Source organism: Eurytemora carolleeae, unplaced genomic scaffold (assembly GCF_000591075.1).
Source record: "Eurytemora carolleeae unplaced genomic scaffold, Eaff_2.0 scaffold676, whole genome shotgun sequence".
In the NCBI taxonomy this organism is placed as follows: Eukaryota; Metazoa; Arthropoda; class Copepoda; order Calanoida; family Temoridae; genus Eurytemora; species Eurytemora carolleeae.
Genome location: NW_019396918.1, coordinates 229,375 through 249,881, shown reverse-complemented (window position 1 = coordinate 249,881; position 20,507 = coordinate 229,375). Strand labels below are relative to the sequence as shown.

General features: G+C 32.6%; 3 protein-coding genes across 3 annotated transcripts; 1 reads left to right on the top strand and 2 right to left on the bottom strand.

Moving 5' to 3' along the window:
• Window positions 1–759: 759 nt before the first annotated feature.
• On the bottom strand, window positions 760–1,422 carry LOC111710103 (endopolyphosphatase). Its single transcript, XM_023484132.1, has 2 exons — window positions 1,358–1,422; window positions 760–1,143 (listed from the first exon to the last, which is right to left on the bottom strand). Exons 1-2 carry the CDS (start codon window positions 1,377–1,379, stop codon window positions 872–874), a joined length of 294 nt encoding a protein of 97 aa, XP_023339900.1. The 5' UTR covers window positions 1,380–1,422; the 3' UTR covers window positions 760–871.
• A 417-nt stretch (window positions 1,423–1,839) lies between these two features.
• On the top strand, window positions 1,840–3,217 carry LOC111710100 (integumentary mucin C.1). The gene is made up of 4 exons (XM_023484129.1): window positions 1,840–1,903; window positions 2,070–2,143; window positions 2,200–2,249; window positions 2,646–3,217. Exons 1-4 carry the CDS (start codon window positions 1,882–1,884, stop codon window positions 3,118–3,120), a joined length of 621 nt encoding a protein of 206 aa, XP_023339897.1. The 5' UTR covers window positions 1,840–1,881; the 3' UTR covers window positions 3,121–3,217.
• A 1,502-nt stretch (window positions 3,218–4,719) lies between these two features.
• LOC111710108 (importin subunit beta-1) lies at window positions 4,720–19,058 on the bottom strand. Its single transcript, XM_023484138.1, has 14 exons — window positions 18,566–19,058; window positions 16,159–16,650; window positions 15,094–15,267; window positions 14,816–14,933; window positions 13,407–13,486; window positions 13,010–13,169; window positions 12,432–12,469; window positions 11,447–11,707; window positions 9,602–9,751; window positions 9,023–9,236; window positions 7,099–7,743; window positions 6,671–6,814; window positions 5,060–5,342; window positions 4,720–4,826 (listed from the first exon to the last, which is right to left on the bottom strand). Exons 1-13 carry the CDS (start codon window positions 18,707–18,709, stop codon window positions 5,089–5,091), a joined length of 2,874 nt encoding a protein of 957 aa, XP_023339906.1. The 5' UTR covers window positions 18,710–19,058; the 3' UTR covers window positions 4,720–4,826; window positions 5,060–5,088.
• Window positions 19,059–20,507: the final 1,449 nt, after the last annotated feature.

Below are 20,507 nucleotides of genomic sequence, written 5' to 3'. Positions count from 1 at the left end.
CCTCCATGTAATGTCGTCTTCAACCTAAAAGCTCCTCTCGGAGACGAGAAACCAAACCAAACTATTTCAGCCCGCTTCTCTTTGTTCTCCGACAACGGAGTATAAACACTTTTATTAATTGTGAACCACTTCAAAGTTAAGCAAAGAATATTTTCATATAAAGAATTAGTGACTTTCCTTAACATTTAATTGTCACTCTTTTCAGAAGTTTTAATGTATAAAAAAGCGTCTTAGGACTCCCCGACAGTTTAACCCACAAATACTCAAATAGATTGTAAGAATCTTTTTATTATAAATTTGTAAACCATTGTAATAATTATTTATCATTATTCATTTCATTTTTTTTAGGAAATAAAGAGTTTTCTGCATTATCGATTTTGATTTGAGGGTTATTCCGTTGTCTATCTGTTCATCGTCAGAATCTTGTTCCTATCCGACAATAACAGTGCTTCAAAATACGGCCTTGTCTACACCAATCTTTTCCTTGCAGTCAGCACAGTATATAGGGCATGGTAAACCTTTGGATTTTACTTCCTATGTTTGCATTTTCCTTCTTTCTGGCAAGAGATTCTTCAAGTAGAACTTGCTTTTTATAAATTGTTTAGGAAATGTTTTTAATAATTATAATAATCCAGAACTTACAGATTCAGAGCTTAAAAATGGAGCACTTATTAGATGTATTTCATAATATACTAAAATTATTTCAAGTTAACAAGTATTCTTTATTCACAAATAGAGAATTTTCCTAACTCACAAATGTATGATAAATGCATATTTATTATTCAAATTTAATTTTACAAATCATAACTTTCGAGGAATAATATTTTTTCTTACTAATCCATGTTTAATCATCTTAGGGATCAGGATGTTCTTATTTTCCTTTCTTTTCTTTGCTTCCTTTCTTACCCTTCTTTCCTTTTTTTCCTTTCTTTTCTTTACTTTTCTTTCCTTCTTTGCTTCCAGATTCAGAACTTCCAGATTCTTCACTGCTATCAACTGTTGTTGTAGTAGGATCAGCAGTAGTAGTTGCTACAGTTGTAGTAATAGGGACAATTAAAAGTGTAGTGGTAGTAGTAGGGGCAATAGTAGTAGTAGTAGTAGTATCTTGGCCATAGATACTTGTTGCTGTGCAGGCTAGAACTCCTACGGTTTAATTTATTCTTTAAAAGATTCAGTTTTAAAATGTTTCAATAACTTAATATTAATAATACGTTAATGTAGCTTTAGAAAATGATAAATAATGATTAAGTTATATTAAAGAATTCTCTATTTTGCTAAGATGTTAAAGTTTGATGAAAAAACTTCTGAAACTAAAAGACTAAAATCAAGAAAGGTATTGTTTTATTAGAATAAGTTCCTAGAAGAATGAAGGAGAACATATTAAATAAGTGGTTTAGTTGCCTGGGTTTCCAAATATTTATACAATAAACATCTTATCAAGTGTTTTTATTACTAAGGCACAAGAACTTTCATTTTAAAATAAAATTTTATTTTTTAATTTAAATATTTGACAAGTACTCTAACAGTTTCAATTATTTACATGTCAATTTGGTTTAAATTTCCTTTTTTAAAAACTTTTTTTTCATATTCTGTGAAAGTCAGCAAAAATTCCAGAAAATTCTTTTCATGTGATTTTTTGTACCATATCATATGTTAAAATTCCTTTAATTCCTTTAAATAGATTGATGAATGATACTTTTACAGTGAATTTTGAAACACCCTTCTTTGGGTTACAAAATGAAGGTTTCTAATTTGAAGCAAAATACAATTTAATTTAAATTTATATTGATCTGTCAAGAGAAATATTAAAAAATAAACACTTGGAAAGATGTTTATTGTATAAATAATTGGAAACCCAGGCAACTAAACCAGTTATTCAAGATGTTCTCCTTCATTCTTCTAGGAACTTATTCTAATAAAACAGTTTTCTGATAATGACACTAAGTCCTATAAATTATTATTTTAGAGTAATCTTATTTTTGAAAAAACTTGTTTACATTCTTTGTTTACATAAAAATGTTCAATATTCCGACTTTGTTTACATCTTTAAAGAATAAAGTGTACTGCAGGAGTCTTAGCCACAGCTACCAGTATTTCTGCCCAAGCAGCATGTACTGGTGCAGGGGATCTTTGTTTTAACAAGGTATTTTCATCAATTAATTAATAAAAATTCCAAAACAAAAAAATGTATATTTTTAGTTTTCTGGATTGAGCACTTGTACTCCTTGTCCATCTGGAACCAGTTGCAAGTATACATTATAATTTTATCAAAATATAAAGATATTTTTTGATTCAGACTTATTTTTTATAAAAATTAATTAGCTGGATATATAAAGCAGTTCCACCTGTTTACATATCTTAATAATTTATTATCAACTAGCTTGAGAATCCAGCGATGCCCAGGGAACGCATTGTTAACCGGCGCTTTATCGTAAATTATGATTTAGCAATTTTCCCTATAAAAGTGGACCCACTCAATTTAGAATCTCATAACCATGCTAATCATTTTTCCGTAGTCTTACCGAGTTTTCCATTCAAATTTTGAGGCAAATTGGTCCAGGGGTTCATGAGTTATGATCGGACATCCAAACAAACAAAAAAAATTACTACTTTTTATAATATATATTTGATTTTAATATATTTAGTCCAGTGATTACGAATGGTATTGAAGGCAGCAGCTATTGTCAGTTTGATATTTGTCTAGCAGAGGGAGTATCTTGTGCTTATGATGTTGGAGTCTGCTGTACAGATTTATCCTGTTCACCAGATGGTACAGGAGACTTGAAATGTACTGCACCTCCTACCACAACTACTACTACTACTACCACGACTACTACTACTACCACAACTACTACTACTACCACTACTACTACCACAACAACTTCCACTACTACAACTACTTCTACTACATCTACCACAACAACTACAACTACTGCTGCCCCAACAACCACTACTACTGAAACAACTACAACAACAGTTGATAGCAGTGAAGAATCTGGAAGTTCTGAATCTGGAAGCAAAGAAGGAAAGAAAAGCAAAGAAAAGAAAGGAAAGAAGGGAAAGAAGGGAAAGAAGGGAAAGAAAGGAAAGAAAGGAAGCAAGGAAAAGAAAGGAAAATAAGAACTCCATCAATGTATGTTCAAATGTATTTGCAGTGGCATGGATCAGAAATAACTGATAATTCATTTTTCTTGTAAAATAAATTTTCAATTAAATGTGATTGTCTTATATAAAATGGTTTTAAAGTTCTATTTAATGTCACACAAAAATTACAACTTTTTTGTAATAATCTCGACCTTCAGCATGGGGACCACCTTGACAAACTTGTTATTATCTCCAGATTAACTAACCGATTGGGATTAAGGATATCCCATCCTAACGTTTTCAGCTCAGACTAGATTTTATAAATCTAGGGGTCTATCGAACATTTTCGATCGTTTAAGCATCTTGAAGGGAGTGTTCGCGAAAAATGAAAGGGGGTATAGGCTTAATGCGATAAAAAGTGCTTTTGATCGCTGCTAATCTTATTTCCATCTGTTGCGTCTAAAAGGAGAAAATTGTTAAAGACGTCTCATACCGAATAACTTAGCGCCCATACAAATTGAGAAAATTGCAACATACGACTTAGACCGTAAAAAAATCAATTTAATTTCAAACAAATCATTCAGATATTACAACCTATAGTCATCGATTATCTTTCGCCACATTTGTATATAGTTTATATTTTATAATATTTTTTAATTAATTTGTTTTGAATTTGATTATTTCTCTTGTCGCTTGCGCAACTATCTTAGAATGCCGCGCACCACTCACATTTTTCGAAATCCGTTAAAAACGTTTTCTAAAAAAGTAAATGTAAAAAAATTAATAAAAAAGTATTATAAAATATAAACTATATACAAATGTGGCGAAAGATAATCGATGAATATAGGTTTTAATATCTGAATGATTTGTTTGAAACTAACTTGATTTTTTACGGTCTAAGTCGAATGTCGCAATTTCCTCAATTTGTATGTTCTTCGATATGAGACGTCTTTAACAATTTTCTCCTTTAAGACGCAACAGATAGAAGTAAGATTAGCAGCGATAAAAAGCGCTTTTTTATCTCATTAAGCCTATACCCCCTTTCCTTTTTCGCAAGCACCCCCTTTGTAAAGTCTTCCTTTAATTCCCTATTTTATTTGGTCAGCCTTGAACACTTTTCTAATTTTCATAATATAGGTTTTTATACACTTTGTTCCGTAATTAATCTTGGCTTTGGTAAGATTATAGTTTAACAAAACTCTTAAGGAGTGTGTTAAATATATTTTCTTTATGTAATAAAAGATAATTGACTATGTTTGATAAATCTGAAATAACAGTATTGTTAAAGAGACTATTGACGTTATCAGCCACTGTCCACTTGAGTAGTTAGTATCTAAGTACCGATAAGGAAGATGTAGTCGTTTTTTTCTATTCGATAAACATATACTCTGCATATTTATTTCCTTGTATTTGCTGCATATATCCGCAAGTCAAAATCAAAGCGTACCCGGATTGAACATGTTTGACTTTCAGATGGAAAAACAAGGATATCTCTTTAATCTTTCCTCAGGAAATGATTTAAAGGGAACTGTAGTAAATCGGGTTTGAAACTCTTGAAACTATGTTGACAGTAAAAATTAAGATGAAAAACTAATATGATTTTGTTAGCATTCCAAAAATAACAATGCATTGCATAAAAGTCTTTTTATTATGTAGTTTGGCAATGAAAATTTAAAAATATCACAAATTGAGAATTAATTTAATCTCTTTTGACTTGAAATTGGCTGCCATTGGTGCAATACCTATAAAAACAATTGATCTATAGATATTATATAATTATATAGTATTTTCAACTTTTTTCAGTTTAAATATACATTTTAGATGTTTAAATATATATTTTATATATATATTATATCTCTTTAATCTTTCCTTAGAATTCCTTAGATATTATATAATTATATACATATAAATATCATAAATTTTCATATATATTATATAGGTTAAAAAATAAGATATTTATTTCTTTAAAGATTACCATGGAGTCTTCGGAATCCATGTAAAATATCACCAAAGCGCTTCCATGTCCCTTGATCTCTTTGATCTTTCATCTGAAATCACAGCAACTCTTTTCTTCCGTAATCTTCTGAGCTGAGATATGTCTTGGATCTCATTTATCATCTCTGGTGGATGGTTTACTGGTGTATATATTATCTCTGGTGATCTTCTTGCTGGCAGTCGAACTGTAGCAGATATATTGGTAGAATCCTCTTCAGCTGTCTTGACTGCAGGTTTAAGGAATACAGTTACAGACTCTTCTTCTGAATATTAAAAAAACTGTGAAATGATCATAATTCATAATCTGGTCCTATTGTTTTATATTTTTATTTTTAAAAATTATTTTTGAACAGGTTGAATTCCAACTACCAAGAGAGGGTGGGGGGGATACAGTGTGTTCCTAAAATCATGAACCATTAAACTTGAGTAAAAAAAATTGTTAAAACATGGCATGGTGATTAGAATGAAAACGAATGTATTTGTAATGCATTATGATTATGACTGGAAGTACTTGTTTTAAAAATTTTATTGAATAAATATTCAAAAGTTGAAAAGAATATATTATGTATATAGATTTTAATAAAAACACACAAATCTGAATCTTTTTAATAACCTTTATACTGAGTAATATACTGTCCACTACAGGATAATGTTATCTGAGTAATATACTGCCAAGTACTGGATTATGTTGCCTATATGTTGAGTAATATATTGCCCATATAATGAGTAATATACTGACCACTACAGGATAATGGTACCTATACGCTGAGTAACATACTGACAACTACAGTATAATGTTACCTTTACGCTGAGTAATATACTGACAACTACAGGATAATGTTACCTATATGCTGAGTAATATACTGACAACTACAGGATAATGTTACCTATATGCTAAGTAATATACTGTCCTCTACAGGATAATGTTACCTATACGCTGAGTAATATACTGACAACTATAAGATAATGTTACCTATATGCTGAGTAATATATTGCCTACTAAAGGTTAATGTTACCTATATGCTGAGTAATGTACTGACAACTACAGGATAATGTAACCAATGTGCTGAGTAATAAACTACAGGATAATTTTTCCTATACGCTGAGTAATATACTGACAACTACAGGATAATGTTACCTATATGCTGAGTAATATACTGTCCTCTACAGGATAATGTTACCTATAGGCTGAGTAACATACTGAAAACTATAGGATAATGTTACCTATATGCTGAGTAATATATTGCCCACTACAGGTTAATGTTACCTTTATGCTGAGTAATATACTGACAACTACAGGATAATATTACCTATATGCTGAGTAATATTCTGACAACTACAAGATAATGTTACATGTATGTTGAGTATTATATTGCCCATATGCTGAGTAATATACTGACAACTACAAGATAATGTTACCTATATGCTGAGTAATATACTGCCAACTACAGGATAATGTTACCTATATGCTGAGTAATATACTGACAACTACAGGATAATGTTACCTATATGCTGATTAATATACTGTCCTCTACAGGATAATGTGACCTATATGCTGATTAATATACTGCCAACTACAGGATAATGTTACCTATATGCTGAGTAATATATTGCCCACTACAGGATAATGTTACTTTCATGAAAAAAGTTTGATCTGGGAGGCCGGATCCTGAAGTTTGAACTTGGAGGCCGGATCCTGAAAGGCGAGCTTTTTTTACCACTTCAGAGCTGCCAACTGAAATATCAAAATTATAATTTTTATATAAAAAATTGAAGAAAACGAAAAAAAAGAAAAAAAGGGTTTTCCATTCATTCTCATAAAGCATAAAACAAATTAAAATTATCTCCTTTATTAAAAAGTTTGGTAAAAATTGTATTTCTATTACAAAGGTTAATTGTCCCTTATATTCCAAATCCACCTAATTATTTGCCTAAATAGTAAAAGCATAAACAAACTTTTGACAAATGACATCCATTAAAAAATGACAAATTCGTTGGGTTTATAATAAAACTTATAACCTGGGATAGTTTGATTTTTTGCCCACTTAGCTATTTTTCTTACTCTACTCCATCTTGAAGCTAAACCCTTTTCAATAATATCCTTGATCCCAGTTTGGTCCACATCAATGTCAGTATCGTTTATAAATTTAATTATATCTCCAGTAAGCCCACAAAGTGAAGCAAATGTGTCTTCAGAATCTTTATAATAGTTTCCACAAAGCTGGATAAAATCTAAAAGTTTGCGGAGATATTGTTCTGAAAAAGCCTCCCTGAACCATGGTTCCGACTCCAGTGTCTGGATCAGGGATGAGAAGGTGTCCAATACATTTTTAGTTAGCTCATTACAGACTCCTTCAGATTCCTTCTCTTCTGGAGTTTGAACACAAGCAATTCCAGCTTCACCAAGAACAGCAAGAATGGGATGAAGGAAGGGTTGAATTTCTCCTTGAACATGGTTGATTACATCAGATAATGTTCCAAAGCAAGATGGTTTTAGTTCACTGGAAACATTTTGATCTTTTAGTAAGTTTAGGATAAGAGTTATTACATTATTAGGATCATGTTGAAGATTAAACAAGTTTTCACTTAAACTCCTGTAAATATCTCCTATTAGCCCAAGAGCTCCTTGCGTCAAACTAATATCTCCAGGTGTGCTCAAACATCCTACCAACATTTTAACTACTTATATGCTTTCAATTATGTCTATGTTCCATTTAACAAAGCTTAACTATAACAGAGTAACCCAGAAAGTACACGAGACAACTCTACGGAATGTATTCAGTTTCGTTTTCTCAGATTCTTGGTTCCATTCATCTGTAAGCTTAGCTGGGAACTTTAGAATGGTGGATATCAGGATTAATGCTAATCTCGAGACTAATATAATCTTGAGATTGTGTTAGTCTCGAGATTAAATATCTAGATTAACAATTTTAATTCTAGGAACCCCAGATTTGTTCGTTTTCTTGACAGGAAAGATCTTCACTTAATTTCTCTCCCATTAGTTTTTTAATACATTAGTTAAAATTGGTTAAAAAAGAATCTAAAACATATTATTAAATATTCTCTTTACCGATTAATTTACAAATGATAGACAGCAAATTCTTTATTTCTTAGAAATTGCGGATTTCTGTCATGGGATAGAATTTATTTTCAAGGCTGAAAATACAATTGAAGAAGTATATTCATGCACTCTCATTGAAGAAAACAATCTACAGATATCCAAAGAGAGAGGAGAAAAAAATGGATTAAGGACTAAAATTAAAAGTTTCCACAGTGGATATTCGGATTGAGTAGTTGGGATTAAAGGTTATCCATTCTAAAGTTCCCAGTTCTTGTTTCCTTTGTTGCTTAAAGGGAGTTTAGACGTTAACGTTGCTCTCCTTTTAAAAGAGTGACATGTCTGATTCACAATTGTACCCTTAATTGATTATACAAGTGACATTAAGAAAGATGTTGGCGTTTTTCTAGAAAATAATGTTAATTTGCTTAATTTATTTTGTAGCATAAATGCGCATGACACTTTTAAAGAGAAACACCAATTGAAAATAAACCATTTTCAAGAAGACTAATAAGGATATCTCATTCTTCCTTGATCTGACAAAGGTTTCTGGTTATTTTTGTGAATTGTACATGCCACTCTCCAGTTAAAGGGTTGCTTAATTGAAATTACGTCTTTAGTCTTTTTAATCAATTAGTAGAATGGCGGATAGTTAATTTCAGCCTTCAAAACATTAAACCTGTGTCAGAATTTAATGAATTTGAGCCGCGGCTTAAATCTGCCAAAAAACGGTTTCAATTGAGCGCCGGCTTGAATCTTGAAAAATTTAATTGGAACCAACCATATTTAAGCCGCGGCTTAAATTTAATCCGCGGCTCAAATTCTTTAAATTCGGTCTCTGATTATTCAAAGTTAAATCTTTAAATTTTCAGTAGTTTTAAATTCCTGAAAGTAGAGTAAGTATTTGAGGAGCATGAGGTAGAAACTGAGAACTGAGTCTGGCAAGCATTTTACCAAGGACTGATACTACATCATCCTTGTATCTAGACTCAGACCAGAGAATACAACAGGAATAATAAAGAATGGATTCAGCGTTGTTGGATAAGGTTTCTATATCTACTTCATCCACAATACTCTCCAATGCTTGGAACACATAGCTCTAAAATATTGAGGTTTAGACCATATCTTTCATCGGAGAATACACATTTTTAATCGAAGTATACACATTTTTAATCGGAGATTACACATTTTTCATCGGAGAATACACATATTTCATCGGAGAATAAACATATTTCATCGGAGAATACACTATTTTATCAGAGAATACACATATTTCATCGAAGAATACACATATTTTATCGGAGAATACACATTTTAATCGGAGAATACACATATTTCATCGGAGATTACACATATTTCATCGGAGATTACACATATTTTATCGGAGACCTCACATATTTTATCGGAGACCACACATATTTAATCTGAGACAGAAGAAAACTGGATTGAAAAAATCCATTGAACCTGAGAAGCCATTCCTGCGTTGTCTCCTTTCATTATTCTTGAGAGAATGATTTGTAGAGCTTGCTCCAGGCCAGGGCTAGAGCTAGAGGCGGCAGGACAGAACCTGAGAACTACAGTCAGTGTTTCATATCCAACCTGGAGAACATTGCCCTGCAATACAAGAATATGGTTTAATAGTTGAAAAAGAGCACTTTTGCTTGTATCGTCTAAAAACCAAATTCAACCTTGAAGAGACTTTTTATATAAATTCAAGTGTTCCTTCATTTACAGAGTGCAGTATATACCTAATCTACAGCAGCACCCTTTAAATCCTTGTTTGAGAAACAATGAGGAGGATTTCTATTTATCATCTTGACAGAAGAATCAATTTTGCATAAACAGAGTCTAAAACTAAAGAATGCGCGAATTTTAAGTTCGAGGTTAAAAGTTCTGTAAAATAATGAATGGCTACTTGAATATTAAACTTTCTCAATTTTAAATTTGAAGTTCCCGGGAAAATCTGAACCAATCAGAGAAAAGGATTTACGGGGAATATTACATAACCATCGCTAATCAGCTGATTATGTAACCGAAAACAAAACATATTTTGAGTTACAACCGTTTTTTGGGTTTACATGCATAAATTAATTTATCTAAAACGTGAATTTTCTTTAACAAGGTTTTCACTTTCAAATACACCGTAAAGTTGAATGCCACTTTCTCAGCTGAATGATGATTGAATAATAGACAAATAGGGAAAATGCAGGATTTCAAGATTTTAACCCTGTGTTTAAATTTTAACTCGTCGATTTCGGCGAGTTAAATATTTAACCACAGGGTTAAATATTTAACCTCACGGTTAAAGTTCAGGTTTAAATTAAGTCAGAAGTGGCATTTAACCATGAACTTAAAATTTAAGTCAAAACTTTTCGTTCTTTAGTTTTAGACTCTGGCTGTAATACCAAAACTGAAAATTTTCATCTTTTAGCTTAAAACAATTAAAAGCATCTCAATTAGTTTTCCTTTCAGAAAGGTTAAAGGGTGACGTTGTTAATCGGGCATGTATGTAGATTCACTTAAAATTACGTTAAAGTCCATTTAAGACCGGTTTATAGTCACCAGGCTTCTATTTCAATTGTGAACCATTTCTTTTTGGTCTATGTAAAACAATAACAAAAATTTTCGCGGATTTTATAAAATAAATTTCGTGGATTTTTAAAATTTTTGAAAAATCGAATTTAGCCGTTTTGACGTTTATTGGATACAAACGGACAGACAAACAGACAAGCAAAGTATATTTAAGGCAGGTTTATGTTATACAAAGAGTCGTCATACAGTCTAATTCATTGTGGGTAACCCTGTATATCAGTATTTCTACCTGTTTAGGTAGATTAGGGTATGTTTTCTATCTGTTTAGGAAGATCAGGGTCTGTTTTCTAGCTGTTTAGGTAGATCAAGATCTGTTTTCTACCTGTTTAAGTAGATCATCGTCTCTTTTCTCCTTGTTTAGATAGATTAGTGTCTGTTTTCTATCTGTTTAGGTAGATCAGAGTCTGTTTTCTACCTGTTTAGGTAAATCAGGGTCTGTTTTCTACCTGTTTAAGTAGATCAGGATCTGTTTTCTGTCTGTTTAAGTTGATCATGGGGTCTGTTTTCTACCTTTTTATATAGATTAGAGTCTGTTTGCTACCTGTTTAAGTAGGTCAGAGTCTGTTTTCTACCTGTTTAGGTAAATCAGGGTCTGTTTTCTACCTGTTCAGGATCTGTTTTCTGCCTGTTATGTAGATCAGGGTCTGTTTTCTGCCCGTTTAAGTAGATCAGGGTCTGTTTTCTACCTTTTTATATAGATTAGGGTCTGTTTTCTACCTGTTTAGGTAGATCAGGATCTGTGAGCCAGAACAAGGTCTCAAGACAAGGAAGGTAAGAACTCCTGACATCAAGCTCATGATGGCAGGCCTCCACTAGGCTTGATATTCCCCAACAACAGTTATAAATAACTACAACATCTTGGGACCGGAGATTAAGGATGAGTACTTGAAGAACAAGTTGAACCTGTCCTATCTCCAGTAGTGCTTGGTGATGCAGCAGACAGAGCTGAGAAACTGCTTGGGCCCCAGTCTCCCGAACCTAATGAAAGTGGGTCAGTCAAGGAACTTTTTTTCGCGTATGCATAAATAAGCAAATTGTAGTATTAGAAAATATCTCAATTTTTATTTTAGGATTTTAGGTCAACTTTCCTGAACACTATTTTTTTGTTTTGGTCGCTCTGTAGCCTGTGGGCTGTAGCCTGTAGCCTGTAGCCTGTAGCCTGTAGCCTGTAGCCTGTAGCCTGTAGCCTGTAGCCTGTAGCCTGTAGGCTGTAGCCTGAAGCCTGTAGCCTGTAGCCTGTAGCCTATAGCCTGTAGCCTGTAGCCTGTAGCCTGTAGCCTGTAGCCTGTAGACTGTAGCCTGTATTCGTGATGTGACGATGTGTCACATACATTAATTATGATATATAATTAGTGGGACAAATTGTATGCCAGCAGGTTTATTTAAACAAGATTAATTCTTTAGTTGTTTACCTTGATATGTTTACTATTTAGTTGTTTACCTTGATATGTTTACTATTCAGTTGTTTACCTTGATATGTTCAATATTTAGTTGTTTACCTTGATATGTTTACTATTTAGTTATTTACCTTGATATGTTCACTATTTAGTTGTTTACCTTGATATGTTTACTATTTAGTTGTTTACTTTGATATGTTCACTATTTAGTTGTTTACCTTGATATGTTTTCTATTTAGTTGTTTACCTTGATATGTTCACTATTTAGTTGTTTACCTTGATATGTTCACTATTTAGTTGTTTACCTTGATATGTTCACTACTTAGTATGTTGCTGAGCAAACCTAAACCATAATTAGTATAAATTAGTTTTCAACTCTATGAATCTGAATCGGAGATCAAAACTGTTGAATTAAAGATCTTTTAATAACGTATTAAGTCGGGTTCTCATCTTCTTCCTGATGGGTTATTTTTAGGCGTTGGACACAACTAGAGATATGCATTAGTTTTGTGAAAAAACTAAATTTTTCCAGAACGTTAATGGCGTTCAGAAAAAACGACTTGGATCATTCCGAAAAATGAAAAAAATATCGTTTTTTTTGGAAAAGAACGAAAAAAAACTAGAACAAACAATTTAAAATCGTTTGAACGATCTTATTCGCTCTTGAACGATTTCTAAATAGCTCATTCAAACAAACATATAAAGCTATTGTTCTTTTCTGAACGATCATAGCAGATTAAAAATGCAAAAATTTGACCACAATAGAAATTTGAATTATTTCCATCCATTTTATAGTTTCCAGCTGTTTTGATTTGCTGAAATTTTATAATTTATCTATTTACTTATCATTTATTTAAAAAGCAAAACAAGATACTATCCTGACCTGTAAAGGCCTGTATGACCTGGATAAGAGCTGATTGTTCTGGACCCTCCAGTATAGCTGCAAGACAGGAGAGTGCTGCTCCTTGAGCTTGAATATTAGAACTAGTCAGGTTTTCATGAATAAAGGGCAGAATATGTGGCAGAATATGGTTTCCTAACACCTGGGACCGAATTTAATGAATAGGAGAAAGGTCATTGAACTACCTACCGCCGGTTCAAAGTTCTATCTGTCTCAAATACCGAATCAGCGATTCAAAGTAAATATTTAAAAAAAACTCTAATGGAATGTCAGCGTAGTTTAAAATTTAAAACATCAAGTTGAACCAGTCATAAAAAATAACGTGGTTGAACCATCTCTATGTAATTCAACGACTTTCGCAGCGTCTTAAATCCGGTTCCTGGGAGAGTAAACGAAGGGTAATTTGCGAAGCTTTACTCATACTCCAGTTATCTCCTGTCTCTGAATCTCTGATCATCACTGAAAAAGATGAATTATCTTTATTTTTTTAATAAATATTTTTGTTACACAATCCAAATTTGATAGTTATATCCATATATTAAACTTTTTTTTAAAAAAGAAAACAATTTGTAACAGCATTAACCCTATTCCTGCTGGGGGGGGGGGGGGTCAAAACGAACCCTCTCTAATTGATGATTTTGAACATCGACTTTAAAACGTTTTTTATATCTCAAATGGATCATAAAAAAGAAATAAATCATACGCACAGGATCGGGGAATAAGAAAATGTATGCTGTCAAATATATAAAATATAAGAAAAAAGGGAAACAGTTTTTATCCTTTATCTTTACAGGAACATCGGAAAGGATAAAAAAATGATTAGGTATCATCAGCTGTTCCATTTTCATTCTTTGGAGAACATCCCTTTCACTCAAATTCTATTTGAAGAAACGTGAAAAATGTTACTCTTCTCATAAGTTTTAGGAATTGTCAGAGATGAATTAATAAAAAATGCTTGAAAAACGCACTTTTAAATTAACCGTTTTTTTCCTTTCAAATGTGTTCCCAAAAATATGTATATTTAAAAAGATCATTTGTTAAGAAGATCATGGAAATTAGGCTTTTTTTTCATTTCAAAGGATTCCTCAAAAAATATTATACGAATAATATACGAGCCTTACAAATCATTTTATCTCAAAGCTTCCACAAAAAAATATATATCAAAATATTTAATGTTAAGAAAAGGCTGGAATGTAATTTTGCAGAAAACATGAAAAAGGTAATTTTCAGAATTTTCCAGGACACAAAATAAACAGTTTCTTCCTTTTCCAGGACACACAAAAAACAGATTCTTCCTTTTCCAGGACACACAATAAACAATTTCTTTCTTTTCCAGGACACACAATAAACAGTTTCTTCCTTTTCCAGGACACACAATAAACAGTTTTTTCCTTTTCCAGGACACACAATAAACAGTTTCTTCCTTTTCCAGGACACAAAATAAACAGTTTCTTCCTTTTCCAGGACACACAATAAACAGTTTCTTTCCTTTTCCAGGACACACAATAAACAGTTTCTTCCTTTTCCAGGACACAAAATAAACAGTTTCTTCCTTTTCCAGGACACACAATAAACAGTTTCTTTCTTTTCCAGGACACACAATAAACAGTTTCTTTCTTTTCTCCAGGACACACAATAAACAGTTTCTTTCTTTTCCAGAATACAAAATAAACAGTTTTTCCTTTTCCAGGACACACAATAAACAGTTTCTTCCTTTTTACTGTGCAGACTTTCAACTTTTTAGATTCGGGGTATTATTTAAAATCACGTGAACAGTCCCTTTAATACCTAGGACTAGAGGTTGAACTATATCCTGGAGAACAGGTTGGATCCATCCTGAACCTGCATCTCCGTCCTCAATCAGTTCAAGTTCAGATTCACATAAACAGTTCCAGATCTCTAATCCCTGGGACCGAATTTAATAAATTTGAGCTTCGTCGCTGAATTACATGTTGCGGTATAAATTTGAACCACTGATAAAAAGTTAAAGGTTTTAGAAGGATTTCAATTGGTGATTTAAATTTGTAGGCAGTTCAGCGACACCTTAAATTCATTAGAGTCGGTCCCTGGACAACTAGGGACTCAACGGATGACGAAACGGCGTTTATTGAAATCGGCCAGATCGCCGGTTTAAGATAATCCTCCAGCAGTGGATAGTACAGAGAAACTATTCTGCTGAGACATTGTAAACTTAAAACTACAATTTCAATCTCATTCCGTTGGGTAGCTTCACAGACCACCTGAAATATATTCAAACTTGTAAATTCTGATACATTAAATTATTTACTAAATGAAGTCCTCGGCTTTGCCCGTGGAATTCCAAAACCTGGGATTGAAAATAATAACTCACGCTCCAAATATAAATACCTTTACACGTTGTTTTCACTTTAGAAAAGGAATTGAGCCAATAAATCTTATTTTCTAATGCCTATATCATTGCAACCCAATGGCGTAGACCTTAAAGATTTCAAACTATAAATCCAAGCCTGAAATTTCAACGATTAGAAAATTTGAGACTCAACTACTTCATACAAAAATTATAGATAATTCTTTGATAAAAATTCTTGTAGCTATTCCTTATATTCTGTCCTTACTATTCTAGTCATTTCTAAGAGTTGTTAATTTTAGATTCCAACAAAGATTTATATGATTGTCATATTTTACTTAAAGAGATTGTATAAGCATAATTTGAACTGCCCTTCTATGTAAACATGACAATGTCCAATCTACAACGGTTCCCTTAAAAGCTTTGTCTGATCAATTATGAATTAGACAAACATTTTTTTGTTTCTTAACACTCTTTATTTTCATTTGCGGTTTCAACTTTCTCAGCAAAAATGACTTACGCATTTCTTGCGTATAAGAAGGAATGGAGATATAACACTTTTTTATAATAGGTTAAACTGTCTTTGGTTATTTTCTTTCTTTCTAAAAAGGTTAAGTTTCGTATAATTTTGATCTGCAATTAGAGATTCAAAGTAATTTATCTTCATTTGGAAAGCCAAATCTAAGAACATTATTCTAAGCATGATTTGAAACTAAGCTGTTACCTATAACAAAAACTAATTTCTTTAGATCGATCTTTTTTTTGTGAAAAAGGGAAAGTTATCAAATAACAAACCATGTCTAACCTGCATAAGATAGTTTCGTTCTGCTATGCGAGCAAAGTTTTGCGCGCAGAATTCCAGCGCGTTGTAAAGTGCGGTCAAAGCTGTCACGGAAGTCTCCGCACTTTCCCTACAGCAGACACAGCTGACAAGACCGGTCAGCATGTCATTAACGTGTTCCTGTATCTGGTCTGGAGATACAGTCTCACAGATATATCCAATACTTTCCAGAGCTCGAACCTTGCTTTTACTAGGACCAGGAGTTAGCGCTGTTTTCACCAAGGTTGGTATAAGCTGGGCCCAGGAGGATTTAGCTAGCTCTAGATCTCCTAAGGCATGAACACACTGAGACTGTCCTCCGAAACTATTGACGCCTTCTTCGAAGATTGCGAGTAACTGATGTTTAATCCTATCTCTAATGTGTAAGCTGGTAGCAAACCAGGATTGTGGATTGAGTTTAACAAGGTTTTTGAACTGAAGAGCTGCTTGCTGTTGAACATGTAGAGGTAGTGTATCCTAATCAGTCATCAGTAAACAGATAATTAGAAGTACCGTATACAGGGGGGGGGGGGGGCTAATGGCGATCCCCCCCCCCCGATCAGGGATCAATCAATAAAAAAACCTTCATGGACAAATTTCGTTATACGCTCCTGATAGTTAGAATGGGCAACAAACTTTTTCTGATGGGTAAAATACAGAAATATTGTAAGCTAAAAATGATTATTGGAGATATTGTTAATTTTTAAGATTTGAATAAAACATCTTTCATTAGATGGAAGTGGGACTGGGGAAAGTTTCGTTAATTAAAGAAAGTGCTGCAGCAAAGTTTCATTAATTAAAGAAAGTGCTGCAGCAAAGTTTCATTAATTAAAGGAAGTGCTGGGCAAAGTTTCATTAATTAAAGGAAGTGCTGCAGCAAAGTTTCATTAGTTAAAGGAAGTGCTGCAGCAAAGTTTTATTAATTAAAGAAAGTGCTTGGGCAAAGTTTCATTAATTAAAGGAAGTGCTTGGGGCAAAGTTTTATTTATTAAAGAAAGTGCTGAGCAAAGTTTTTTTAATTAAAGGAAGTGCTGAAGCAAAGTTTTATTAATTAAAGGAAGTGCTACAGCAAAGTTTTATTAATAAAAAGAAAGGCTGAACAAAGTTTTATTAATAAAGGAAGTGCTGAGCAAAGTTTTATTAATTAAAGGAAGTGCTGAACATAGTTTTATTAATTAAAGGAAGTGCTACAGCAAAGTTTCATTAATTAAAGAAAGTGCTACAGCAAAGTTTCATTAATTAAAGGAAGTGCTTGGGCAAAGTTTCATTAATTAAAGGAAGTGCTTGGGCAAAGTTACATTAATTAAAGGAAGTGCTGCAACAAAGTTCATTAATTAAAGAAAGTGCTGCAACAAAGTTTCATTAATTAAAGAAATTGCTACAGCAAAGTTTCATTTATTAAAGGAAGTGCTGCAGCAAAATTCATTAATCAAGGAAAGGGCCGCAGAAAATTTTTGTTATTGAAAGGAAGTGCTTGGGCAAAGATTCATTGATTAAAGAAAGTGCTGAGCAAAGTTTTGTTAATTAAAGAAAGTGCTGCAGCAAAGTTTTATTAATTAAAGAAAGCGCTAGGCAAAGTTTTATTAATTAAAGAAAGTACTGGGCAAAGTTTCATTAATTTAAGGAAGTGCTGAGCTAAGTTTCATTAATTAAAGAAAGTGCTGAGCAAAGTTTTATTGATAAAAGGAAGTGCTGAGCAAAGTTTCATTAATTAAAGAAAGTGCTGAGCAAAGTTTTATTTATTAAAAGAAGTGCTGAGCAAAGTTTTATTAATTAAAGGAAGTGCTGAGCAATGGTTTATTAGTTAAAGGAAGTGCTGAGCAAAGTTTTATTAATTAAAGAAAGTGCTTCGCAAAGTTTTATTAATTAAAGGAAGTGCTGGGCAAAGTTTTATTTATTAAAGGAAGTGCTGAGCAAAGTTTTATTAATTAAAGGAAGTGCTGCAGCAAAGTTTTATTAATTAAAGGAAGTGCTGGGCAAAGTTTTATTAATTAAAGGAATTGCTACAGAAAAGTTTTTATAATTAAAAAAAGTGCTGCAGCAAAGTTTCATTAATTAAAGAAAGTACCGTTCAAAGTTTCGTTAATTAAAGAAAGTGCCGTTCAAAGTTCCGTTAATTAAAGAAAGTACTGGGCAAAGCTCTGTTAAGTTAGTTGATAATGAATGGTTAATTAATTGGCCTATCCGCTGTTTAATTTAACTAATATGATACTTACCGAAACTATTTTAGAAATCATTTTGGTTGATCTTTGGTCAGGGTAAAATATTTGCAAATGTCATAAAAGTAGACTTATAATTTTGAATTAGGATAGACATATCAAATTCTTGTTGTGCTCTTGAAATAAAAAAATCCTTGAATGTTTAAAAACCATCCTTATTTCTATCTGTTTACCTGAACACAGATTATATCCGCTAGGGTAGAAACTAACCATGGAAAATTATTCAAAGAAACCGTTTCAAAATAATTTAGAGATTCGTTCAACTCAATTTGATTTGTTGTAAATGTTTTATCAATTGCTAGAAGTAGATTTTCCATTCTAACCTCTATTTTTTCTTTTCACATTAATGATGTGAGATATCTCATTGGAGATCAATTATTTATCCTTAACGTTCACTTGATCAATTGATATGATCAATTACATGTTTTCTATTTGATTTACTATTAATATTTCTGAATTGTATCTAAATGTTGATTCTAGAGTTAAAGCTGACCTACACTATAACAGCTGATGCTTTCTCCAGCGGGGAGGGGGACGGGGGGATAAAACATACAGGGGTACCCGCAAAAGATGAGAATGCAAAGACGACCCAAAACTGACAAACATGACGATTTTAAGCTTAATTTTCTTGTTTCTGCATTCAATTGAGTATTTTGATGGTGTGTTAAATGATCAAGCACAGAAATAAGCCAGTTTTGGCCTACAAGGAACCCTGAATGCAAGAAAACGGATTGAACAAATTCCGTACAATCTTTAAACAAGTTTAAGCAATAAAAAGGCAAAAAAAAGGACTCAATACAAACTATAAAAAAATCGTAATGGTGTGGTGCAAGGTTATGATGCAAGGAAAGTTAATTGCAGTTGCGTATACTTTGCGCACATACTGAAACCAGTTCTCTCTGGGCGGAATTTGTAAACAAGAATAGATGCATTAGTGTTCGTTCAGTATCCGAGGATGATAAAAGCATTAAATTTTGATAATTTTGATAATTCACATAATGTCCAGAATATTTCCTTGTTTTTTTATGTGAAAGATGGATCCCATGACAGGCTTTGACATCCGTCTTGTGTTTACGTTACCGCCCAGAGAAGTACACTGCAGTACAAAAGATGCGTACACCTCTGAAATAACTTTCCTTGCATTAAAACCTTGACGTGTGGTGTGCCTTCCCTCGCTCGTATTCTACGTGTGTGTTTGTAAATTGTTTACACACTGGTTAAATAAATTGCTCTAAATTTCTCGTTATATTTTGACATATTTCTTCAAGTTTAATCAGAGCTGATTAGTATCTTACGATTTAGTAATTTCAATTATGCAGCACATAGTATGTGTGTGTGTGGGGGGGGGGGGGGGGGAGGGCGTGGAGAAGGGTGGGGGGGTGAAGTGGGTTAAAGGGAAAGTGGTCGAATTACTTAAGAAGTTGATTTGTTTAAGAACTCGAAATAATTGTGAACCTTTATAATACACAGTTAACACATAGACGTACATAAATTAACGTATTTTTTTAAGGAACTGAAACTACATATACAGTGACCCATGGATTATCGAACTTTGTATAACAACGACGATCGTTATATTTCAAATAGGTAATTGATAAATCTTTTTGCTTTATAACAACATCAAATTAACATACAATTGATCAAATGTCGTTTTCCTTTGCTAGTCTTAGGGGTCTTACTTATCATTTGATCCTTTCATTTATTTTATAAACTGAAACCTGCTTTCATTGCATTTAGCATTGCCATGAATTTGCAGAGAATGCAGGAGTTTAAAAGCATTCTGGTTAAAATATTGAAAAGTTTTACGAAGAGTTTTAAGCTTTTTTTCATAAAAATTAGGTGCTTTGAAGCAGAATTTTAAAAAAGAAAGATTGATTGTTTCTTACCTTAACTTGTTGCCGGGCCTAAATTGAAATTTTTCAGTGTTTTGAAACTTGAGTTTGCACAAAAAAAGTTCTTGGCCTTTTGTTACATTTTAATATTGTCTTTGTTTGTTTGTTTGTTTGTTATTTTGTACGTCCTATCATAACAAACTCACCCCTTTTACATATATTAGTCTCAACATTTAATTAAGAAACTCAGGTATAAGAACCACGGGAATTTTCTTAGTTTGGG